Source organism: Salvelinus alpinus, chromosome 13 (assembly GCF_045679555.1).
Source record: "Salvelinus alpinus chromosome 13, SLU_Salpinus.1, whole genome shotgun sequence".
Classification (NCBI taxonomy): domain Eukaryota; kingdom Metazoa; phylum Chordata; class Actinopteri; order Salmoniformes; family Salmonidae; genus Salvelinus; species Salvelinus alpinus.
In genome coordinates this window covers 32,131,201-32,157,868 of record NC_092098.1, presented here as the reverse complement: position 1 = coordinate 32,157,868, position 26,668 = coordinate 32,131,201, and the positions used below count along the sequence as shown (strand labels likewise).

At 41.3% G+C, this 26,668-nt stretch overlaps 1 protein-coding gene across 11 annotated transcripts in view; it reads left to right on the top strand.

The window, feature by feature from the left end:
* LOC139537568 (neural cell adhesion molecule 1-like) overlaps positions 1-25,926 on the top strand; it is a 325,232-nt gene extending 299,306 nt beyond the window's left edge. For 5 of the 11 annotated variants that reach the window (XM_071339021.1, XM_071339025.1, XM_071339023.1 and 2 more), the window contains 6 exons: positions 1,295-1,419; positions 1,837-2,017; positions 12,925-13,132; positions 13,332-13,445; positions 13,982-14,518; positions 22,396-25,926. In XM_071339021.1, coding sequence (XP_071195122.1) covers positions 1,295-1,419; positions 1,837-2,017; positions 12,925-13,132; positions 13,332-13,445; positions 13,982-14,518; positions 22,396-22,525 — 1,295 coding nt within the window. In that variant the 3' untranslated portion in view covers positions 22,526-25,926. Of the gene's footprint in view, positions 1-1,294; positions 1,420-1,836; positions 2,018-6,157; positions 7,468-12,924; positions 13,133-13,331; positions 13,446-13,981; positions 14,519-22,395 lie in introns of those variants that run through there. The other 6 variants (XM_071339026.1, XM_071339032.1, XM_071339027.1 and 3 more) reach the window with 2 other exon arrangements.
* The last annotated feature ends 742 nt before the right edge of the window (positions 25,927-26,668 follow it).

Here is a 26,668-nt window from a genome sequence, read left to right as displayed (position 1 = left end):
ACCCTATGATTTCTTATTTTTCTTACGTTATTTTGGTTGAAGTCAAAGGAGGTGGTCCAAACAGACTTCCATGCTGAAGTATAATTGAAAGTCCAACATTAATATTCCCTCCTGCACTGGAACCATTTCTCCTGCCTGGAACCATTTCTGTTGTCTACTGCTTTTTCACTGCCCTCTGTGGGAATGATCCACTCTCAGAGTTCAATGGTGGATAAATATCATCAGGGTGATCATGGGCAACAATGCTCCCTCAAGCATGGCACTGAGCTTCAAAACTTGTACCAGTTGTGACCTAAGGTCAGGGTGTCTGACTGCAAAATTTCAGAAAAAAAATACATACAAATGGGACAGTAAATCATCTCCTTTGATCTCAGAAAAAAAAAAACAGTTCGGTGTACATTGCAGATGTGCTGCAGCAGCCAATTGAAACCTGATACCACCTTTTGGGCGGTTAGTGATAGTGGGGAGTAGAATACTGGAGCTGTATGTAACATGCTGTGTTCTGCATGAGTTATTTTAATAGCATATTCACACCGCTAACTGTGTGTAACCAATGTGCCCATGATGAATGAGGTATGGTGATTGAAGTCTCCTCCCTAAACTCTCTTTGACTGAGGTGACATGGCTGTACATTTGAACGCTAACATCATTAGACACGAACACAGGCACTCTCAAAAGGTGCACACACACATACTGTACACATGCTGGAACACACCGACCCTCCCTTCCCAGCAGATCACGATTATGTTATTAAATGTAATAGAGTAACATGTCTAATCAAGACGAGGAGGCTAATTAGCCTGTGTCCCTGTCATTAGCCTGGAGGAGAGGCCAGATAACGAGCTGCTCCTGAAGGAGAATTACATCTCCCCACCGGCTCACCCCACTACCCACGGCCCTCACCCCACTACCCACTGCCCTCACTGTCCCTCTGTCATAAAATCGCCCTTGAGTCTGAGGGACAAAACTTAATTGTATCGTCTTGTAACATCCTCTGCCACTGTAAAGACAATCCATTTGTCCTCTAGATGTACGACATTTAAAGCAGTAAATACACAAAAACCAGAGACAAGGGATTGGCATTAAGTGCGTATCCCACAGTGATTTGGGCTCCTGAAGCTATGGGGCAGATTTGGGGACGTGTGTTGGTTCTCCAACAATGGGCTTTGATGAGGGACAGATGCATTCAGCCATGCCACCTGCATTAAGGGCCAAGGGCAGGAGACTGAGCTGAGCATGTAGGTCGTTGCCATGGTAACTGACTGACCGCTGTATCCCGCTATGTCCCGTTTAGGGGAGCCCAGTCCCCCTAAGCTGGAAAGCAAGCTGCAGACCATGGGCAACGCCCTCAAGGTCAACTGGATCAAGCAGGACGATGGGGGCTCGCCCATCAAACATTACCTGATCAGATACAGGGCTGTGAGTATGACAGGACAAGGAGGTAACGCTGTGTATACCGCTTTCCTTCCTGGTTTTCCCCAAAAATATGATTTTCAGAGTATTTATTACGTATCTCCCCTGTTTGATTGTACTGTGATGATTTCAGTTTAGCAAAACGCACATAGACTTATGGATATACATATGAAAAACTGAGGAATGGATCACATGATTTGAACAGATTGACAACAGATCACTATTGTGTTTATGCCTAGATTGATAAATGGTTAGGGATTCATGTAGGGAGATTCATGGATGGCCAAATAAGTGTGAATGCATAGAAACATTTTACAGTGATATAAAGTGATGGGCAGTTTGCTTGAGTGTCATAGCCACGGATGTCTGAGTCCTGTCTGAGTGTTTCACCCCCCCCCCCCCTTTTTCTGCGACCTTCCCTAGAAGCACGTTTCGGACTGGAAGCCGGAGATCCGTCTGCCCCATGGCAGTGAGTACGTGGTGCTGAGCAGCCTGGACTGGAACACGGAGTATGAAGTCTACGTGGTGGCCGAGAACCAGCAGGGCAAGTCCCAGCCCGGCACCATCTCCTTTAGGACTGCAGCAGAGCCTACCGCCATCCCAGGTACTGCCCCCCCACCCTGCACCTCAACGACACACACACTGCCAACAGAAACACTGCCACCGTGACCAGATGTATCTATGTTTATTCCTCCAGTCCTTCACCCAAATGGACTTCTAGTCAGGTCTTGAGACAACCGTAGTGCTGACACAGATGTAGACGTCATTCCTCTGTCCTGATATGTTGGGTTAACCTGTTGGGGTAATTGATTGGTTTGAACCTTTCTGCTGGATGATATTTTCATTCCTTTTTGATTTGAAGGTGGAGTTGTAATCGGCACACCCTCATCAAGTTGTTCATCTCAAAAGAAGGCGGGAAAAAGACAAAAGTTAGACAGATAAAGAACAGAGTAGCAAAGTCCACTTCTGACTTCTGTCAGGGCTACCTCAGGGATCATATTTATTAATCTGGAAACACTTTTCCCACCATTGCACAAAGCTTTGCGGTGATAAGATAGACAGAATTGAACAAAGACTGTGGCAGTTACATGCTGACTACACCGGGCACGCAAGTGCGTCTGTACGCATGTTGATTTTGTCCATCCACACCAAATGCGATCAGGTTGATATATCAAAACAAATTCTGAACCAACTATATTAATTTAGGGACAGGTCGAAACACATTCATGGACATTTAGCTAGCTAGCTAGCTTGGTATTGCTAGCTAATTTGTCCTGGGATATAATTAAACATTGGGTTGTTATTTTACCTGAAATGCACAAGGTCCTTTTTTTTCTGGATCTCAATTTTGAGTCACACAAAATCATGTGTTCTCTACTCTGACAATTAATCCACAGATAAAAGGGGAAACCTAGTTAGTTTCTAGTAATCTCTCCTCCTTCAGTCTGTCTTCTTCTTCTTCTGTGGACTTTATATGCCGGTTGGAAAACAACTTTAAGGTGCATTACCACCACCAACTGGACTGGAGTGTGGACCTCAGCTTAGCTTTCAATCACCCACCTGGGTATATGCTCCTAAAAACCAATGAGGAGATGGGAGAGGCGGGACTTGCAGCGCGTCAAGAATAGAACCAAGATATATTTTAGCACCTGGCTACGCAAATGCTCGTTGACGCACGCAAGCAGTTTGGATGAAATGGTTTAATAACATGTATGTGTAACATTATTTTTGCAACTCTTGCACGCGGAACACAAACGGTGTGGTCAGCATTTTATTCCCACTGTTTTAGGCAGAATATTTTTGCCCACTGTGAGTCTTTGTTGCCATAGGGCAGGGCTGTTCAATGTGGGTCCTGGAAGGCCAAAACACTTCTGGTTTTCATCCTCTCCATCTAATAAGGGACTGTTTTAGACCTAGGAGCACCAGAGTGGAATTAAGTACCAAGTAGAAACAAAAAATGGTGTTTCGGCCTCCAGGACCGGAAATTGAACAGCCCTGCTGTAGAGTGAGATTAGTCCTTTGGTCTCTGCGGCCTATAACGTCTTGGCTGACACTGCTGCACAGGTTCAGTGAGCAATAATGTCAGGACAAATTGTATCTGTCAGGCCTAGAACATTCACTTCAAGTCCATAGCGATGCCCCTGCCTCGGCGGTCACGGTCAGCTGATGCTCTGTTGACAGTGTTGTGGTCTGAGAGGTTTGCATTTTAACTTGGGCTGCCTCCCCACTGACCAAACCTGAGCTTGGAACCTGTCTCTTTCTATTTATCTCTTTCTCTTCATCTATATGTTTTTGTCTCTCTTTCTTTTCCACCCTCCCTTCTGTCTTTTTCTCTTTCTTATGCCTCTATTGGTAGCCCCCTCTATCTCTTTTGAGCTCTCTTTTTCCCCATCTTCCATGCGTCCTCTCTCTTCAATTTATCTCATGCACATTCTCTCTCTCTGGCTTTTTTGATGTTTCAATGAAAGAGGATCAAAAGTCAGTGTCTCTCCATCTTGCTCTCATCTATCTCTCGCTTTTTCTCCCCTCTTTCTGTCTATCTTTCTATTTCATAGCCAGGTTTAATGGGTCTCAGTTCAGGCTCACTGCTGTATTTACTGACCTGAATATGTGCCTTGGCTCAGTGGGGATGCAGCCTCCGTGGGGATGCAGCCTCCAGTCTTGCATGGTGACGCTTCAATAGGATTAATGTGTTAATGCTTTACTTGAGACCTAACAGGCATCTGCCAGTGCATGGCATAGGGACCGGCTTTTTCACACACTTTGGGGGAACCATCCATATACTGTAGCAGTGGGAGGTTTGGATCACTCATTATTCCACCAGAGCAGGTTCACGGACACCGTCCAAGTTCCCTTTTTATATACTTATTTATTACATTTTTTCATTTGAGTTATTTTGCCACTACATGTGTTGCAGTGCTAATGCCAGTGCCAGTTGTTTTTATGCGAAGCGTGTGGGTGTTTGAGGAAAAAATAAGGGGTATATTTTTAAGCTAAACATCTGCATTGGCGTAAGGTCCACAGCTGTTCTTGGTAAATGTGGCCGAAAACAGCTGCTGTGTCATAAATCCAAACTCGCTCTGTGTTATATATTGGCTATGCAACTTATTAGCTAAATAAATATAAGTGAGTGCATATGAAGTTTACTTTAAAAAAATTGTTTACTTTATTCTCTTCATACAGTTCCAGTCAAAAGTTTGAACACACCTACTCATTCAAGGATTTTTCTATATTTTTTGTCTTTTCTACATTGTAGAATAATAGTGAAGACATCAAAACTATGAAATAACACAAATGGAATCATGTAGTAACCCAAAACATTTTCAGCAAATCAGAATATATTTGGTATTTGAGATTTTTCAAAGTAGTCACGCTTTGCACACTCTCTAGAAAATAGTAAAAATAAAGAAAAACCCTTGAATGAGTAGGTGTATCCAAACTTTTGACTGGTACTGTCTGTATATATATTTATTCCTAAAAAGTAAACTTAAATCGATGTTCCTCAGTGCAGGTCAAGTTAAAAACAAGGTAAGGTTTTATAAAGAAAATACTGACCCACTTGATTTCACGTCTCCTGGAGGGATTGATATTTTGAGCGTGCTCAATACTGAGTGTGCAAGGGTCACTGGAGTCCTAAATTGACCAATCCAAATCTCCCTGGCTAAGGTTGACATGGAGTAAAGCTATTAAAAAGCAATTCACTTTTGCAGTTTTAGTAACATGAGATCACCCATTAATCCATTTCACCTGCCATTTGATATCGCCTTGACATTGTAACCAGTTTTTATTTTTGAATGTGTGTTTTGCTTGGGCAACTCTTCCGCATGGAGAATTCGATGTAATTACTCTCTCCTTGATGTGCTCTCATATCCAGGGGATTGCCCATTATTTAAATTATACAAACAGTATGATCTGTACTGTAATTGTTGTGAGAACACACCTGCTGTTAATTAACCAGGGAGAATGTCCTATATGTGTTATTATAAACTGGGTAGTTTGGGTCCTGGATGCTGATTGTCTGAAAGCTGTGGTATATCTGACAATCTATCACGGGTATGACACAAAATTACTTGTTTACTGTTCTAATTATCTTGGTAACCAGTTTATAATAGCAATAAGGCACTTTGGGAGTGTGTAGTATAAGCAATAAGGCCAGAAGGGGGTCGGGTATATGGCCAATATTATACCACAGCTAAGTGCTGTATCCAGGCAATCCGCGTTGCGTCGCGCTTCAGAACAGCACTTTGCCGTGGTATATTGCCCATATACCCGACCTCCTCGGGCCATATTGCTGAAATATATGTCTCTGTCGATATTTCCCATCACGCAGCACCTTTAACTATTCTCTGACCTTTCACCTTTGCTTGCTGTGATACACGTCATTTGTTGTGCTATTAACATGCTATTGATTTTTTTTAATTATTTTGATCCTCTAACTTGCTTGGATTTCCTTTTTTATTCCCTTGTTTATTCTCAATGAACCTTTCCAACTTGCGTTTCTGTATTTCTGACCTATTTTCTATCTCTCTTTTTTCTCTCTCCCTTTTCCTATTTCTCTCCCACCTCCCCTTCTCTCCTTGTCCTGTCTTCATGTGTGATCTTGGGCACCTCTGGACCTTTACATTTGTCATACACTAAATTGTATTTTTTGGGGGTAAACTTTTATTTTCCACTTTTTTACTGTGAATATCTGTGAACAATCTTTGTGTTTTGTGTGGTTTTGTCCGTGTTTTTGTGGTCTCAGCTACCCTTGGTTGCTTGTGTGTGAAATACACTCTGGCATCTCTCATCCTCTCCATGCTGACTGTGTTCTTGCTCTCATAAATTGGGTTTCGCTTAAGGAGAGAAGATAGCCTGGCCTTCAAATCTCGGCCAGACCCCTTTGTTTTCTATGCCTTTTGACCCTTGTGCAGACATACACACACACACAAAAGACGAAGAATCAAGATATCAGTTTTATGTTAAAGAGTTAAAATGGGGTGCTTGGTACTTATATCATTCTGAATGTTTTAGATTTTTTTTGTCATACATTTTTATTTTACATAAAGTAAAAAATTATGGATTTGAATAAGGCAGCATTGAAAAAGTGTTGTTATACGACACAATGGACTTGAGTCATATTGGGACATTGTAGAAAAAAAACTGTGCTTACCTTGTGTATTTGGATAAAAGCTTCAATTGTCATTGTTCCCACTTTACATAACAGGGAAGGCACATTTTTCAGAAGATTTTTGCATTGGTTAAGATAAGTCATGAAGATTTCATGACATCTCAAGTTTCTTACGTCTTCTGATTTCTTTTCATAGTCAAGGCTTGTTTTGAACGGGATGATTGTATGAAGAACAAGCTACTGCCTTGTCCGTTTGAAGGTCATTCAAATGCTGTTTTGTGACAAAGTGTACATAATATTTTCAAAGGATATTCAAAACAAAATATAGGCTGTTATTTTTGTTGTTTCTTTTGTTCTCTTTTTACCTGAAAACAGAAAATGCTCAAAATTAATGCTACAGCTGTTTACAACTAAAATCTGTCAGTCATTTTCAAAAATGTGAAATTATTATATTCTATGACACATTTTTGTAGGTACATACCAGTGTGTTTCCATGCTGTAATCATTGTAGGTTTTAAGAAGAAATTATAAAATAGTGTGTTATGACTTTTTTTGAAAAAATAACAGCTAGAGCTCGAGACTTGCATACTGAAATGCAAGCGTGTGACACAGTGCTGACTTCTGTTGACTGTTCATCCTCAGAAATGCTAAGTTTGTTTTAGCCCATATCTTGTGCTCGTCTGATACTTGAACAAAGTGTCATATATCATGGGGTTGTAAACCAAGGTTAGGACTGTCCCTAAAGCCTGACTGCACTGAAAACACCCTGCCATGGGAAAGAGAGATCAATGTCCTTTGTTCAAAACTCAGATGAGCATTTTGTGATGAGTCTTCTCGCAGTTTTACACCCCCCCCCCCCCCCCCCCGCATTTTTTTATTGACTCTGAAGGTAATAAAGTGATGCGCCTGGAGTTTGGCTCCTGGGTTCGCATGTGCCAATCCCATTGTTTGGTTCTTCTTTCATACAAGCAAGTGCTACTCCTTAAAGACGTCCGCCAAGTTTTCATAGGCGACAGCAGGTTGAGTTGAAACTTGTCGCTTTTATGATATCAAGTAGGGAGAGTAATCTGTCTAGAGATAAGAAGCACACTATGTGGATCGTTTTGAACCTCTGTGGGTACCCAAATGTTCACTTTTTGAAGCCATGCAGTACCTTAACCATACTGTACTACTATGCTTCCTACCTTCAAAGTCATACCCAGAGGGCAAAACAGGTTGCAATGATGTCAGGCCGACGTCTTTAGTGCCCTACATAGTCAGGTTGCATAATGATTGTAAAATGACAAATGACCAGAACAAATAACATCTTAACCTGGTTGTAATCTAGTTATCTGACCAGATAACAAAGTATTATGTATTTCCCAGGCATATTGATGCCATGAAAAAGACAGCAAAACCTGGTTCTATTTGACCAGATAACCAGTTTACAACCAGAGAACAACAACATTATGACATCCCATGCCAAATGTTGCCCGCTGGTTAGGACACTAATGCTTCATAGGGTAATGACTAATCTCTTTTTCAAATGGTGTTATTGACTGTGTTTCTCTCCTACTTCCTGTATTCTGTTTGGTATCAGCAGGATGATCTGAGAAATGTGCGGCAAACACCTGAAAGTCTGTTACAAATATTTGATGCTCCGTGCTGACATTGCATGTCTCTGTGTTTCTCAGTTTCCAAGAAAGCTTTGTGAGCCGACCCCCTCTGTGTTAAAATGTGTGATGTGATTTATCGCACTTCTTAAGATGCCGACGGAACGGCGGGAAACAAGCATCATAGCTCTGCCCTGCAGGTGAATGCTTACGCTCTCTCCTGCTCTTAGCAATGGCAGTAAATAAAGAGTTGCCTGTCGGAAATACTGCCGCCACAGAGGGTGACTCAACTTTATAGACTTTCGGAGAATATGGCCAATTAGTGTGAGAGAAAATGACAATTGGCCGCTCAGCTGTACTCAGCGCCTCTACCTCTCTTCAGAGGTCTTATGCCTCTTATTCCTCTAGAAGGCCAGCATCCCGGAGTCGCCTCTTCACTGTTGATGTTGAGACTGGTGTTTTGCGGGTACTATTTAATGAAGCTGCCAATTGAGGACTTGCGAAGCATCTGTTTCTCAAACTAGACACTCTAATGTACTTGTCGTCTTGCTCAGTTGTGCACCGGGGCCTCCCACTCCTCTTTCTATCCTGGTTAGAGACAGTTTGCGCTGTTCTGTGAAGGGAGTAGTACACAGCATTGTACGAGATCTTCAATTTCTTGGCAATTTCTCGCATGAAATAGCCTTTATTAGTCTAAAGAAGGCCAGTTTCATTGCTTCTTTAATCAGCACAACAGTTTTCAGCTGTACTAACATAATTGCAAAAGGGTTTTCTAATGATCAATTAGCCTTTTAAAATGATAAACTTTGATTAGCTAACACAATGTGCAATTGGAACACAAGAGTGATGGTTGCTGATAATGGGCCTCTGTACGTCTATGTAGATATTCCATTACAAATCCGCTGTTTCCAGCTACAATAGTCATTTACAACATTAACAATGTCTACACTGTATTTCTGATCAATTTGATGTTACTTTAATGGTCAAAAAATACAAAAAAAATTGCTTTTCTTTCAGAAACAAGGACATTTCTAAGTGACCGCAAACTGTTGAATGGTAGAGTATGTTCCGCCCCCCGTGGCTGAATCTAGTTAATGATCCCTGGTATACACTATGTGAGGCCACTGGGCTTTCATTTCTCAAAGCATTTTACTTGGCTGGGAGGATATTATATACTGTGAATATAAATACTGATTGAATGATTGTCATGGTAACTACCTGATGGTGCTGTTTATACTAGGCTAAAACCCGGTAAAGCAATTTGCCAGGACTTTCTTTGAGTAGTTCCCCAGCACTGCAGCAGTCACTGAAAAGTATGTTCCTATCAGCTCCCTGGTGCATGGTATTAATAAATGAGCTGCCCTCCAATACATCAGCTGTAGCCATATGAGGGGTATATTGAGGTTTATATCAACAACGCCATCATTAAAGCCATTCCAGCAGAGGCAGAAAGCACACATCTCAACTCTCAGTTGCAGTATACTCTGTGCTAGACTTATAGAAATGTATGCCATGGGTATCCATTTTGACTCAAATCTGGTGACTCACTCAGGTAATGACATTTACGACCATTTCCGATGATTTCCCTGATGAGATCTTTATATTATTTGAACATACCATTTGCAAGGTATTGGAATATACAATACAGTACTGCACTGCATGGTGCTAAATCTTTGTCAACTATTGCCAGTATTTATTTTTTTACTACTGTCATATCATCGCTCTTTATGCGTAATGTAGACTGGTGGAATTACAGTATGCAGTCAAAAACATGATTTCAAAGAAGAGCAATCAGTGACAGTGACAGATACAGTAAACTCTGGTCTGACAAGACGCTACAAGTCTACAAATACATAAATCAAGTGTGTGTCTGAATTTGTGTTTCTGCCACACAAAGTATCCTCTCTTTCAAGGTACCAGTGTCGAGTGGATTTGCATAAATGTACACAAATCAAATCATCAAATGTTATTTGTCACATGCGCCGAATACAAGTACTGTTAAATGCTTACTTACAAGCCCTTAACCAACAATGTATTTTTAAGAAAAATAAGAGTTAAGAAAATACTGACTAAATCAATTTTAAAAAGTAGCACAATAACGAGGCTATATACATGGGGTACCGGTACCGAGTAAATGTGCGGGGGTACAGGTTAGTCGAAGTAATTGAGGTAATATGTACATGTGGGTAGGGGTAAAGTGACTGCATAGATATTAAAGAGCGAGTAGTAGCAGCGTAAAAATAAATTCTAATAAAAAAAGGGGGGTTCAATGCAAATCGTCCTGGTAGCTATCTGATTAACTGTCCAGCAGTCTTATGGCTTGGGGGTAGAAGCTATTAACGACCTTTTTGGACCTAGACGCCCCGGTACCACTTGCCGTGCGGTAGCAGAGAGAACAGTCTATGACTAGGATGGCTGGAGTCTTTGACAATTTTTAGGGCCTTCCTCTGACACCACCTGGTATAGAGGAAGCTTGCCCCAGTGATGTACGCACTACCCTCTGTAGCGCCTTGCGGTCCTTTCTATGCAGCCAAGTCTCAATCAGTCTCCTTAAACATATTTTATTGATCCTGGAGCACAAACATTGCATACTATTTGCCAAAATCACTTTGTGTATAACAGTAAGATAAGACCCAGGCATCCTGGTAATTTGGAGGGAATGCTCTCAATACATTTCAATGGGAATGAGCACTTTGCTTGAATTTTTTTAATAAAGGGTGCAATATGAAGAAATCGCTCTGTGATTTCCTGGTTGCTAAAGTTCGAATAGTTTGCCTAATTTTAGTTTATCTGTCAAAGTAAGCAATCTATAGTATTGCTTTCAATGAGAATGATATATCTATAACTCACATTTCTATGTGAATTTGGTCGGGTCACCCAAAAAGTAACAAATTGCAGCCTTAAAGTCTCTTCCCGTGCATTTCATTGAACTCAGAAAGGGAACAATGTCAATTAAATTGCATGATAGGTTCATATGACCCAACTATATTGGACCAGGTCTCTCTTGGAAAAGAGATGTTATCTCAATGAGAAAAACCTGTAGAAATAAAAGTTTAAAAAATAAAAAAGAATATTACAAATTTTTGCCTACCCTGGAGCCTTCCCTGTTTCGATGATGATAATTATTCAAGTACCGGTTCATTTTATTGCATTGATTCTACTGTGAATACTGTGTGGTGTATTAGTCTGACATTTGGACAACCTGACATTCTCAGTATGACAAGAGCAAAGAGTAAGTCCAAATCGAGGATTGCCTGTGTTTTGCTTTAATTCAGAATACAAATTGTCTCATATTTGACCCCTAACAAAGCTAACAAAGATTGGAATTGAACTTTGATCCGTCATCATAATTCTAGCAAACCTGTTTGTCATATGTAGAGCATTATGTGTCAAATCAACCATACTCCAAATGCTCTTGTTTGTATTGAACTAACAGGAGTTTTAGATTATTCTGTCAGAGCAAATCTCTGATCTCTTTGTGTGTCGGTTTACTGAATGCAAATTAGGTGCAAATGATTTCAAAATTTGATTGTGTGAGATTGATTTGACACAAAGCATAGTAATACATTTTGTGTGAAACATTAATCTGTTTAACAGTTTGGGGGTTGGGTTACTAGCTCGCATTAACACATGTTCATGATGATGTATGGTGTGTGTGTGTTAATGTAGAACGATGTGTGTGGAAGGCAGAGTATAAACAGTGTGGATGCATGCTCATCCATTGTAGTGGAGCAATGCATATTATAGATTCTTATTCATATTAACATTGTAGTATTTTACATAGTCCTGAATATAACCTTGTTCATTTTCTGGTAAGTACTGTAGCTCGTGTATGATTACTTTATGAAAACGCAATGCATTGCTCTAATGATTGGCTTTATTTCCGCATTGTTTGTTTCTGTGTGCATTTGTTTGTGTGCCGTATTCATCTATGTAAAAGAGATTGAAACGTATTTGCACAATGTTTGATTTGACTGTCTTTCCACTGCTTTTTTCTGTCAACAATAGTGAGAGTGGGTAAGAAAAATACACATATGGGTTCATATAGGCATATAGACCCTTACAGGCAGTGATGATATGAAAACAAGCATATTTATTTAACGTTGCCGTATCTTATTTTGGGGAAAGGTTGGTAACATGAACCAGGTTTTCCAATGGTTGACCTGTTTATGAACTCAACTTTATGATTTTTGATTGACGCACCATTAGATTGCTTCATGTTCTAATGATTAGATTAGTATAGCATGTCGTGATTGGCATGTCTGGTGTGTTGTCTTAATATGGGTAATATATGTATTAGCTCACCTCTAATATAGTATCGTACATGGCTGATACATGCAATGGTGTGTCTAACATATTAACTTAGATAGTAACTGACAGTTGTTAATTGGTTGAATGCAACTAATGAAATGCTGTGTGATTTCCCTAGGCCCAAGATTGTGGTGTTTGATAATCAGATCATCAACCTATTTTTAATCATAACAGATTAAATCAAGTGCCGAAATGAGTTGTGTTACTCTGATGTATTTGGAGTAGAATATGTAATGATTTGGCCCAGAGCCTACTAAAAGAACAACAACACACTTGAGGCCTGGAGGGAAGCAGTCTGACATTCTGAAGTTATGGATGAAAGGTTGGAGATAAAGGCTGACTCCACATTTCTGTCTCCATCTTTTCCTCGCTCTCTGTAACTTTCTCTTTAACTCCCTCTCTTCCCGTTTTTTCTCCCTCCCTCTAACTTTCTCTCCACTCTCTCTGTCTTCCTTATTCTCTCTCTTCTCTCTCTTCCTTCTCTTTCCTTCGTTCCAGACACCATGACTAGCGGCTCAGGCCTGGGCACGGGGGCCATCGTGGGGATCCTCATCGTGGTCTTTGTGCTGCTGCTGGTGGGTGTCGACGTGACCTGCTACTTCCTCAACAAGTGTGGCTTCCTCATGTGCATTGCTGTTAATTTTTGCGGCAAGTCTGGACCTGGAGCAAAGAACAAGGACATCGAGGAGGGCAAAGCGGCATTCATGTGAGTCTCTCTTCTTCTCTGCTCCCTGGCTCCCTTGCTTTTCTCTCTGAAATGCTGTATGCACTTTGAGCAGTAGCTACTCCCAGACACTAGACCACAGTTTGGCAGTGCAGAATTGCAGTGTTTTTAACCAAAACGACTCACTACAGTATACTTGTACTTCACCAGCATTTATTCAAAACTATTTTTCCCCTTACAGGAAGGACGAGTCAAAGGAGCCCATCGTGGAGGTGAGGACAGAGGACCGCACTCCTAACCATGAAGGGGGGGGACCCACAGAGCCCAATGAGACCACCCCTCTTACCGAGCCCGAGTGAGTACTCCAGCACTGGCTGTAGGTAGACCCCCTGCACGAGGGTTGCCTTACACTGGAAGACCCATACTAATCGTGTGATATGTCTATGTATAAAATATACTTCTTATTCCATGACAGCAGTTGAGCATTTTGATCATGTGTTAGCTGACATATTGGCTAAACTAATTGATAAAAGAATGTGAGAATGGAATATCAACACCAAATACTGAAGATGTGCTCTGATGTTTGTTGTTTACGTTAATGGTAACAAACATAGCTAGTTGTTGTGTGTACCAGCCTTAAACACTTAATAACCTAGACCCTAAACTGATTTTGGTTTAATTTGCTTTAGTTTGCTTAAGATAGTGTTTGTGTCTATCCCTCACTGCACTTTAACGTTTTGAATCTCTAATTCTTTGCTTTATCACTGCATGTAGCACTCACTTTGGATGTGTATTTGTGCCTTGGTCTCCCGTCCCTGCTCTCTCTCTCCTCTCTCACCCTCTTGCTGCTCGATGGCTCGTCTCTTTCCTGCTCTCCTCCTCTACTCACAGGCCCACTGCTGACACTACTGCCACCGTGGTGGACTCTATCGCCACTAACTCTGACCCCGTCACTGAGAGCTTTAGCACAGCCCAGAACAGCCCAGCTAGCGAGACTACCACCCTCACTTCCAGCACAGCTGCCCCGACCGAGGCCAAAACCGCCCCTAATAGCACCCCTGCCCCCATCATCCAGTCCAGCACGCCCAAAGCTAGCGCTCCCACCGCTCAGCCTGCCACACAATCTGACGTGGCTCCCCTCGTCGACCTAAGCGAGGCTCCAAAAGCCACGCCCTTGTCCGACCCCAAGCCCGCCACCCCCGCAACCTCTTCCTTAGAGCCAGCCAAGGCCACCTCTAACCTCCCCTCTGCCAAAGCCGATGCAGCTTCACAGAGCCAGCCCGAACCCGTCCAAAGCACCCCTGCCAGCGACAGTCAGAATAAGGACTTACAGATAGACTGCCTGGCCAAGGATGTGTTTGATACACTGGGCAAAAGCTCAGAGGCCCCAGCAGACTCCACTGCTGCTCCCGCACCGGCCAAGGACGAGTATGACCTCCTCCCTTCCTCAGAGTTTGTTTTACTGTGTGTATGTTTTCGCTGACCCACCACCACCACCTACTGTATCCTCTGTCTGTTCTCATGGTTTTGGGCCACCTCCCTTTCTGTTACACTCTTTCTCTCAATCACTATACTACTACTGCAGCCATTCAATGAGCTACATGGCCATGGATGACACCTAAAGCTTTAACTTCTTTGGGCTGCAAGCCCGAGGTCGGTACACTTATGACAACAGCCAGCTCAAGTGCAGGGCGCGAAATTCAAAATATATTTTTTAGAAATATTTAACTTTCACACATTAACAAGTCCAATACAGCAAATGAAAGATAAACATCTTGTGAATCCAGCCAACATGTCCGATTTTTAAAATGTTTTACAGCGAAACACCACGTATATTTATGTTAGCTCACCACCAAATACAAAAAAGGACAGACATTTTTCACAGCACAGGTAGCATGCACAAAACCAACCTAACTAACCAAGAAACAACTTCATCAGATGACAGTCTTATAACATGTTATACAATAAATCTATGTTTTGTTCGAAAAATGTGCATATTTGAGGTATAAATCAGTTTTACATTGCAGCTACCATCACAGCTACCGTCAGAAATAGCACCGAAGCAGCCAGAGTAATTACAGACACCAACGTGAAATACCTAAATACTCATCATAAAACATTTCTGAAAAATACATGGTGTACAGCAAATGAAAGACAAGCATCTTGTGATTCCAGCCAATATTTCCGATTTCTTAAGTGTTTTACAGCGAAAACACAATATAGCATTATATTAGCTTACCACAATAGCCAGAAACACAAGCCATTTACCAGCATCAAAAGTTAGCGATCGTAACAAACCAGCAAAAGATATATAATTTTTGACTAACCTTGATAAGCTTCATCAGATGACAGTCCTATAACATCAGGTTATACATACACTTATGTTTTGTTCGAAAATGTGCATATTTAGAGCTGAAATCAGTGGTTATACATTGTGCTAACGTAGCATCTTTTTCCCAGAATGTGCGGATATTTTTATGACACTCAACTATTCTGACCAAATAACTATTCATAAACGTTACTAAAAAATACATGTTGTATAGGAAATGATAGATACACTAGTTCTTAATGCAATCGCCGTGTTAGAATTCTAAAAATAACTTCATTACGACATCCAGCTTAGTTATAGCGTGAGAGTGCCCAAAATCTGGGCGCAAACTACTAGTTCACATGTTCGACAGATATATGAAATAGCATCATAAAATGGGTCCTACTTTTGATGATCTTCCATCAGAATGTTGTACAAGGGGTCCTTTGTCGGGAACAATCGTTGTTTGGTTTTAGAATGTCCTCTTCTCCAGTCAATTAGCACGGAAAGCTAGCAAAGTGGCGCAAAGCTCTCCTTCCTGAACAAACGCAGACAAAGCAACACGCCTAACGTCCCGAGAAAATTCCAATAATCTAATAAAACTATATTGAAAAAACATACTTTACGATGATATTGTCACATTTATCAAATAAAATCAAAGCCGGAGATATTAGTCGTCTATAACGACAGCTTTACAGAAGGCAATACCAGGTCCCTTCACGCGCGCTCCAGAAAACAGGAAATTGGCGTCACGTCATGCCAAGAGCTTTTATTCAACCTCAGATCATGTTATACACTCCATTTCTTCTCTCACTGCCTGTTGACATCTAGTGGAAGGCGTATGAAGTGCATGTATACTAATATATATCAAGCACATTTATAGGCAGGCCCTAGAACAGAGCATCGATTTCAGATTTTCCACTTCCTGTCAGGAAGTTTGCTGCAAAATGAGTTCTGTTTTACTCTAGAGAGTGTTTTCTATCCAATAGTAATAATAATATGCATATTGTACGAGCAAGAATTGAGTACGAGGCCGTTTGAAATGGGCACCTTTTATCCAGGCTACTCAATACTGCCCCTGCAGCCCAAAGAGGTTAAATATAAACAAAATGCATTTTTTTTTGTGTTGTTTTGCATCTTTTGTTTTTTTATTTTACATATCATGTCATGATAAATGCCATATCAGAAGTTTTACCAAATCTGATAGATACGACAGAATTATGGCCTGAATGTTACTGCCACAATCATCTTCTGCGGTTGTTATCTCCTGAAAACTCCTGAAAACAATCCTTCTTCGTAACAACAATAAAAAGCCATTATGATCATCGGCATGAAAGGCCTTTGTTCTACGTTTCAGTCTTATCTCAGACAAACCCTTAGGATGATGAGGCGAACTCTGGGGAGAGATATTCCAGGAGCTTTTTCTTGTCCCACGCTTTTCACCCAGAACACCCCCAAAAAAAACGAAACATCAGTGATGGATTATCAGGACTTAATGTATACGTTCATTACAATGAGGCTGTCGTCAACGGAGCATCGGCGTGATGAAGCAGGACTCATCAACGGATAGATTTGTCTTCATAAGTCTGGTGGGTCTGAGGCACCTCCTTCCCCGTCTCCACGGTGATTTGTCTTCCACACAACAACCAACCAGTCTTGTCAGGCGTCTTGAAGGCTCACTACATTCTTGGACTTGTCCACTGAGGACTCCTTCCTCTTCCCGGGGTAGAATAGTCTCCCCAGGCTGTGCTATATAAGGCTGTGCTGCACCTATCGGCTGTATGTGACAATAAATAAAAATAAAATAAATAAACAATTCATTATACTGATCCCTCTGTACATTCAAAGGACTACTGTTAACAAGGCTGGCATGGTGTCCGTGGACAGTTGTTAGATGGTACTTTGATTTGACTGAGACTTGTTTGAAAGAAAGCCTTGACGGCTGGGTTTGAAGGCCACCCCTTAGAGGTTTTACTTTGAGATCCTAGGATCATCAATGTGTGAAAGCCCATTGGGCTCTTGTGGGTAAATTATTTCCCCGTTTAGTTCCTCTCAGCCAAAACACAGGCACTAAGTTAATCTGCATTCTGTCCGTGGTGGTCATGTGTTAGGAAGTAGTGAACTACAGGTAGTTCAACTAGTAATTTATCTACGTTTTGCAGTAGCTTGATGGTACAATAGTTGAACTCAATTCAAATCTAGGTAGTGTTGTGCCAATTTGGACAGTAGTTAATAACTTTTTTTGCCATGTAGCGGTGTAGCTAACTACTGGAACTACACAATACTTTTAATAAAAAAAGTAATACAAATTGTTGAAGTAGGCAATCATTTCCTTTCTTTTTCGGCATCAGACCTGCTTAATTCTCACTTGAAACATTTAAAAAAGTTTAATAGGCTAAATTACACATTCTGTTCACATGACCCCAAAGTCATTTGTTGTTACAGTTTGTAGTCTGACATTTCAGATGTACACTGCATTCGGAAAGTATTCACACACAGTTTACACATTTTGTTACGTTACAGCCTTATTCTACAAAGTATTAAATTCATGTTTTTCCTCATTAACTTCTCTGCGCTACGGATCCCTTTTACGGGATCATTTTCCTAAACAACCGCTGAATTGCAGGGCACAAAATATTACTAAAAATATTTATAATCATGCAATCACAAGTGAAATATACCACAACACAGCTTAGCTTGTTGTTAATCCACCTATCGTGTCAGATTTTGAAAATATGCTTTACAGAGAAAGTAATCCAAGCTTTTGTGAGTGCATCAATCAATGCTAGAACAGCTAGCCCAAAATTAGCATGGTCACAAAGTCAGAAAAGCAATAAAATGAATCGCTTACCTTTGATAATATTCGGATGTTTGCACTCACGAGACTCCCAGTTACACAATAAATGTTATTTTTGTTCGATAAATATTACTTTTATAACAAAAAAACGCCATTTGGGTTGGCGCGTTATGTTCAGAAAACTACAGCCTCGTTCTGGTCCTGAAAGCCAGAAGGAAATTCCCAAACGTATCAGATTCAAAAATATTACTAAAGATATTTATAATCATGCAATCACAAGTGAAATATACCATAACACAGCTTAGCTTGTTGTTAATCCACCTATCGTGTCAGATTTTGAAAATATGCTTTGCATACTTTTATAACAAAAAAACGCTATTTGGGTTGCGCGTTATGTTCAGAACACCAAAGCCTCGATCCTTTCGACGAAAATTTCAAAAAGTATCCGTAATGGTCGTAGAAACATGTCAAATGTTTTTTATAATCAATCCTCAGGTTGTTTTTAACAAACATAATCGATAATATTTCAACCGGACCGTAACCTATTCAATACCCCTTTAAATGGAAGAAAGATGGGCCAGGAAACACAGATTAGTCGAGGTAATTTGTGACTAAGTGACTATGCATAGATAATAAACAGCGAGTAGCAACAGTGTAAAAACAAGGGGTGTAAAAACAAGGGGGGGTCAATGTAAATAGTCCGGGTGGTCATTTGATTAGTTGTTCAGCAGTCTTATGGCTTGGGGGTAGAAGCTAAGGAGCCTTTTGGTCCTAGACTTGGTGCCCTGATACAACTTGCAGTGCGGTAGCAGAGAGAACAGTCTATGTCTAGGGTGACTGGAGTCTTTGACAATTATATAGTATTTTGTATATAGGTCCTGGATGTCAGAAAGCTTGGCCCCAGTGATGTACTGGGCCGTATACACTACCCTCTGTAGCGCCTTACGGTCAGATGCCGAGCAGTTGCCATACAAGGCGGTGATGCAACCGGTCAGGATGCTCTCGATGGTGCAGCTGTAGAACTTTTTGACGATCTGGGGACCCATGCCAAATCTTTTCAGTCTCCTGAGGGGAAAAGGTGTTGTCGTGCCCTCTTCACAACTGTCTTGGTGTGTTTGGACCATGATAGTTTGTAGGTGATGTGGACACCAAGGAACTTGAAACTCTCAACCCGCTCCACTTCAGTCCCGTCGATGTTGATGGGGGCCTGTCGGCGCTCCTTTTCCTGTAGTCCACGATCAGCTCTTTTGTCTTGCTCACATTGAGAGAGAGATTGTTGTCCTGGCACCACACTGCCAGGTCTCTGACCTCCTCCCTATAGGCTGTCTCATCGTTGTCGGTGATCAGGCCTGCCACTGTTGTGTTGTCAGCAAACGTAATGATGGTGTTGGAGTAGTGCTTGGCCACGCAATCATGGGTGAACAGGGAGTACAGGAGGGGACTAAGCACACACCCCTGAGGGACCCCCGTGTTAACGATCAGCATGGCAGATGTGTTGTAGCCTACCCTTACCACTTGGGGGCGGATCTTCAGGAAGTCCAGGATCCAGTTGCAGAGGGAGGTGTTTAGTCCCAGGGTCCTTAGCTAAGTGAGGAGCTTTGTGGACACTATGGTGTTGAACGCTAACCTGTAGTCAATGAACAGCATTCTCACATAAGGGTTCCTTTTGTCCAGGTGGGAAACGGCAGTGTGGAGTGCGATTGAGATTGCGTTTGATTGGGCAGTGTGCGAATTGGTGGGGGGGTCTAGGGTTTCTGGCATGATGGTGTTGATGTGAGCCATGACCAGCCTTTCAAAGCACTTCATGGCTACCGACGTGAGTGCTACGGAGCGGTAATCATTTAGGCAGGTTACCTTTGCTTTCTTTGGCATAGGGACTATGGTGGTCTGCTTGAAACATGTAGGTATTAGACTTGGCCAGGGAGAGGTTGAAAATGTCAGTGAAGACACTTGCCAGTTGGTTCAACATTATTAGTGAGACTTATGGTGTTGCATGTGGAATAAGGTGCCTCATTTTTCCCTCCCACTCTCCTGCTAGTCCAGACCAGCCTAGCCTAGTTTCCCCTGCCCTGGCCAAGCCCAGGCTGGTCAGTTTTTCCTCCAGGCAATAACAACGCCACACTTTAATAGCCGTCCAAGGCTGTTACCCTAATTAGCTACATTTACACTATGCCACCATAGCAGGATTCATGGAGAAAAGCCTTTTAGGCTCCCAGTTTATCTGCATTGTCTAGCAGTTAATTAGGCCGACTTACCATTTGCTTGGGTGGTCCTGTCGTGACGGTATGCTGAGCTGATTTTGTTTTCCTACGGCAACTTTAGTTTTGTCCCTGTTGATACCATTCCTGTTCTACTATCTACTGCCAAAGTCAGCCAGTGCTGAGATAAATGACCCTGTGACTTTTCCCCCCGTCAGCCGACCTGGTCATTTTATCGCTGCTCTGACAAATTCAACCGCAGGGCGATACAGCACCAGAACTCTGACAGAGAACGCCACCCCTGAGGTCACAAAATGTCCACCGCAATAGTCCTGTCCTTGTCAGGTTGAAGATTGCCTGCGGTTTTCCACTCTTTAACTGCAGCCGGCAGAGTGCTTTGGCCCTGACACCGCCAAAGAGGAAAGTGCCTTTTCACGGATGCAACTGATGCCCGCTGAGCCACAAGGTGTTGGGTGGTGTTGTTGAATACACCCCCTGCATGGCCGGCCGGGCAGTCACCCATTGTGCCCAGCAGCAGCAGTCCTCCCAGAAAGGGTTATTGTGGACAAGGTAATGGAAGTCCTGATGCTGTCGTAATCAAACCCAAATCTCTGGGATCAGATACCTGTTGTGGAGTCTAGCTGACAGTAGGAGCCAGATCCCAGTGGACTCCAACAAAGCCCAGTCCACCAGGCGGATTGTGTAGATATTGTAGATAGTAGCGAAATACCTTTTCCGCTTTGAGGCCGCCACAATGACCCACAATGCCTCTCTGTCGCTAACGGAGGAGACCGGAGAGACTCAGGTCTTTATCAGCAATCAGTCACCCCACTTCCTTGTTTTCTCTGTCACTGTGCCCCTATATACATGGGCTTTTCATTAAGGGGGTTCTCTGGTAGTAGAATACATGGTTTCCCAGGTATGATACAATGCCATGGTAGGTGAAATTCACCAACATGGTTCTTTGCCATACAGAAGATCAGTACCATACTACTCAGATAGCCTGGGAGTCCTCAGGCTTAGTTACTACCAGAGAGAGACCCAGGTGACAAGTCCATCCTTACTATCTAGCCCATAGCCGTTATTCGTCACCTGAAGTGTTTGAAGAATATCGTTGAACATAAAAGAGACAGTGGAAGAGGTTTGTGAAAAGCATAGGTAAACTGAAGCACACCGCACCAATTAAGACTCACTCCAAGTCACTTCAGGATTCTCAGCTCTACGGCTTGACCCATTTTGATCATTCATTAGCCGTTATGATTGGACTCACAGATACAGGATCGGAAGAGTCTTTTCCTTGGACAGTCAATCAATACAAACTAACCCCTGACTAATCATAGGGTGAAAGCAATTTGATGAGAAGTGCACTACCCTGATCTGTCATATCTGATGAGATACAAGTTTGACTCCATTTCATTGAATTATCAAAGTGCGATCTGAAGCCATTTGTGAAATTGCATGACTAGGCAAAAATGTCTGACCCTGTCACAAAGCTATTGTACTTTACTGTACTTTTGGAGAGAATGAACTATAGTAATCAGTGCCATCATTTTGTTGCAGTCTTGAAGTGGATGTTTTGTAGTACAGTCAGTGACTTAATGTGGGAAGATTCCTCTCCATTCTCTGTTCTACTCATTCATCATTTGCTCCTCCTTCAATTCAGACCAACTGTATCTCCTCTCACAATTGTATTGATGTTCTGTTTGTGTGCCATTCCCTCATGTACTGTATCTCTGCTCTGTCATTTCCCAAATCACCATGCATTCTCCCATGAAATGTCTGTGACATCCGTGTGGCTGTCTTTGATGTCAGGATAGGATAGCAGAGCATATCCTGTTATGTGTGAAACACGTTTGGTTCCAGGGGATACAAATTCCCAGAAAAACCTCAAGCAATTATTTTACCTATTTTTTGAAGACAAAAGGCAGCTTAGAACAGACAGTTGTGTGCTACAAGAGATTGTGTATTCATCCCTCTCTCTCCTCTGTGTGGTTCTCTCCAGCGGGAAAATCATGACAGAAGATAAAAGTAAAGTGCCAGAGATGGAGACAGAGGTGAAGAAAGCCCCGACCGAGGTGAAGACCGTCCCCAATGAAGCTGCTCAGACAAACGGCAACGAGAGCAAAGCATGATCCCGACCGCAAGAAGGGAGGAGGGATCAGGGGAGGGTTCACGACAGTCCAGAGGAAAACGTCAAACACCACTCCATCAAATGACAAAAAGCTAAAAAATAAAATGTAAAAAAGGGTCTCTTTCTTCAGTGTCTTCTATTAGTTTTCCAAACAAAAGATGAGTTTGTTAGACATGTAGATTGGGAATAAGACCTCATGCACATGCCTTAGTGTTTCTTTCTTTCTTTATCTCTTATTCCTTTTGTAATTTTCTCTCTGTTCACGGGAAGAAGGAAAATCCTTTCCTCTAGTTCACTCTCCTTGTCCTTGTACCAGTCTTTTAAATAGGACAGAAGCTAAATATCAGTTGGCATAGATAACCATGGGGGATTGTAGCTTTATTTCAGAACCATGCCTTTACGATGTGCACACATATAAATCCAACACCTTATCCACACACTATTTCCAGTTATGTTTTCACTTTGTTATGCAGTATTGCCATCAATATTTTCACTGCTAATGGATTATGAGTACGTTTTTTAATGTTTGTCATGTTTAAATCACGTGCAAAAGTAACTGCCTTTTATTGTATCTTTATTTTTCATGTATAATTTTCGAGAGCTAGAGATTAGCATTAGCATGTCTACTTTGCGGAAAAATATTTTTCCCATATGTTCTTGTCTTTTTTTGTTTTCTTTTCATTCTTGAATGTTTACACTGTTAACTCTATCCTAAGATTGTGTTGACACAACAAAACAAAAGAAGACACCGCAGAAAGACAATGTTTCATTCCACAGAAATTACGCAATTTATTGACTCTAAGATTCAATTTTTTGGTTAATTTGCTTTGGTTTTAATTTGGCAAGAACACACACTTTCTCTCTCTCACACACATACCTCTATATATTTGTCATTAAGTCTTCTATTAGAAGCGCTTTGGACCTGTACCACACTCCAAGGGTTTCAGGGATCACCTTTAATCCCGAAAATGTTGCAGGTCCCAAGGGCTCACAGGGAGTGACAGGCATACAGAGTTGCACGGCCCACCATCTTGGTTTACGGGAGAATGATGTAATCAAAGGCCGGATATGAGTGGTAGCAGTTTAATGTACGAACAGAAGCCCTTAAAATAGCCTAGAAACAGTCCTGTTTATTCGCCTGTTTGATGGCTTTGTCCCATAAATTCAGATTACTGTGCCTGTGGCGAACAGCACTTCCAATTTAGTGATTGGGCCTCATCTCAAAATGTAAGGGAAGAAAAAAAGTTTGGTGTTGTGTTTTTAAGCATATTTTTAAGCATATAAACAAATTTAGTGGCCAGATTTATTCATTTCTTATTTAAGCCATAGTACTCCAGTGTGGATTTGGGAAAATCGAAACAAATATTCAATCTGAACTTTTTGTACAGTGTTTCTCATACTTTAGACTGCAAGCTTGTGCACTGTGAATGCGTGAATATCCTAGTGTGAATACAATGTGTTCTTTGTCATAGAATAAAAAACATATGCATAGTTTGGTTATGAAAGGTATAGCTAATAGTACAGACGACAAAAAAGTTGGCAGCAACGAGCAAATAGAAAATGACAACATCAAAAAGACAATAAGGAGATGGTGCCTTCTGAAACATGTCAAAATGGCGACATGCGTTCCATCCTGCTCAGTGTCTGCCTATTCCACCTCTAGGAGGCGACGGCGTAAGGTTTCACATCCTAATAGTTCTGTCCATCGCCATGCCTTTTCTGAACAGTCCAAGGAAAACACAGGAAGAGTACTGACAATGTAACTGATTTGTAAAGTGTGAAAACAATACTAAACGGCTATGTCATTGTGTTATTGAATATGGAGGTGGTAGGTTGTGTCCACATTGTTTTCACATGGCTCCTCATTCACTATTTCTCCATGTGACTAATGCAAAACACAATTTCATCACCAAGCAAACAAGGAAAAACACCATTCATTCCAATGATTAACTCATGATAACTACACCAAGAGTTAAGTTTCAAACAAACACATAACCTTGGACATTATTAAATACTTCCGATCTCAATTGGCTCAAATTACTTGTAGTGCTCACGGTTTGTCCTCAAAACCGAGCATCCAGCAATGAAGGTAAAATGTGTTTTTTCTTGACCTGAAACAAGCATGCAATGTACTTTTATCTTGGATTTAGATGGATTTCATTGGTGTGGCAGCACTGAAAAGTTCCTGAAATAGGAATTGACCAAGGCTTTATCTGTTGTACATTGATATTTTGAAGTGTATAAACTGTTGTCTCTTCCAAATTTTTAGTTTTATTCAAAATAGACATCAAGTGCTTTTACTCCACAAGGTTATGTAATCTAAAGGGGTAGGTGTGTCAAAATGACACTGTTTCTGATTAAATGTGTATAAACCATACCTAACGATTATGTAATTTTAAAAAAACATTTTGGGTTTCTCTTGTCCCAAAAAAAGCTGGAGACTGCTGTGGCTTTTGACCTGTATTTTCAAATGCAATTATAATGTGGGACCAATTTCTATATACGTTTACATGAAAATGTTCACCAGTGCACCGTGCCATGGAACTTATTTCAGGAAAGTCAGGGAACAAAAAATGCTATACATTTATTTAGTTGAGAGTTCAGTAAGAAGGGAAAACACTCTTTCTCTGACTTTCTCACTTCCTGAAAATGACCACTTACCTGACACAGTTGGCTTGGTGAAAGTGAGGTGTCATCATATTGCTTTCACCTCACCAATCATGCCAGACTATTTCAAGGAATAGAGGAAGTATAAAAGTGTTTTTCAAGTGTTTGAATGGAGACTAGGGCCATATTCAGTAAGAAAACACTGTGGAACATTGCAGATAGAAATGCCATTGCTAGAGCTGACGTGATTTCTTATGTGTAGGCCCTACGAGATAGGTATTTTTGTTCTACATCATACATTTCTATCTAAACGCTGGTAAGCGTTGTGTCCTGCTGAACGCTGCCCAGCTATTCCAACATGCTTTGAAGTCTCTTACTCCGATAGCCAAACAAAAGTCTGTAATGATTCATTTTCAGTCAGATAGGGGCCTTGTCCCTCCATACCAAGACCTTTCCCAGTAACTTCCATTTTCATTCCTACCCACCATTCCTTGCTTTTGGGGGCCTTCTCTCTTATATACAGATTTTTACTAAGTGAAACATTGGTACCACCTCTCTTTCCACTGTCACTGGTGTAAATACTGAGTACTAACCGAAAAAAACATTTTGACTTTGCATTCTGTCAGAAATTGTGTTCAATAAAGTTAAAGAAAAAAATCATTGCGTAATTGACGTTTACTTAGCCACAACAATGACAAGAAGAAGCCACTCGAATAAAGTATTCTGAAGATGTTTTGTTGGAATTTTTGTTGCTCATGACTTCAGTAATAGTGTCAATAAAAAATATATATTTTATGGTAGTTTTGTAGTGTAGTTTGTAGCGCTTGTTTGAAATTTGGATACGATGAATGAAGACACTTTGTTTACCAAAAAAATGTAATTAAATGTTCAGTGACTGCTCAAATTTGCTGGAATCCGTTGTTTTTCACAGGGTTTACTCAGTCACTTTGTAGCTCAAAGATTGTAAGTAAACAACAATGGGCTTTAAGTACACTGCTACGCTCAAACCTGAGTAAATGATTGTCATTCATGATTAATTGTTAGAATATGCTGTAACCAATGACTGCATGGCTGTAGCACAGACAACCATAAATTGCCCATACAATACAACCACAGAGGCCTTTTGCTTCTGAGGATTACAACTCTAGATGGTGGTATAGTTAAATCAAATCAAATGTATTTATATAGCCCTTCGTACATCAGCTGATATCTCAAAGTGCTGTACAGAAACCCAGCGTAAAACCCCTAACAGCAAGCAATGCAGGTGTAGAAGCACGGTGGCTAGGAAAAACTCCTTAGAAAGGCCAAAACCTAGGAAGAAACCTAGAGAGGAACCAGGCTATGAGGGGTGGCCAGTCCTCTTCTGGCTGTGCCGGGTGAAGATTATAACAGAACATGGCCAAGATGTTCAAATGTTCATAAATGATCTGCATGGTCAAATAATAATAATCACAGTAGTTGTCGAGGGTGCAGCATGGCAGCACCTCAGGAGTAAATGTCAGTTGGCTTTTCATAGCCGATCATTAAGAGTATCTCT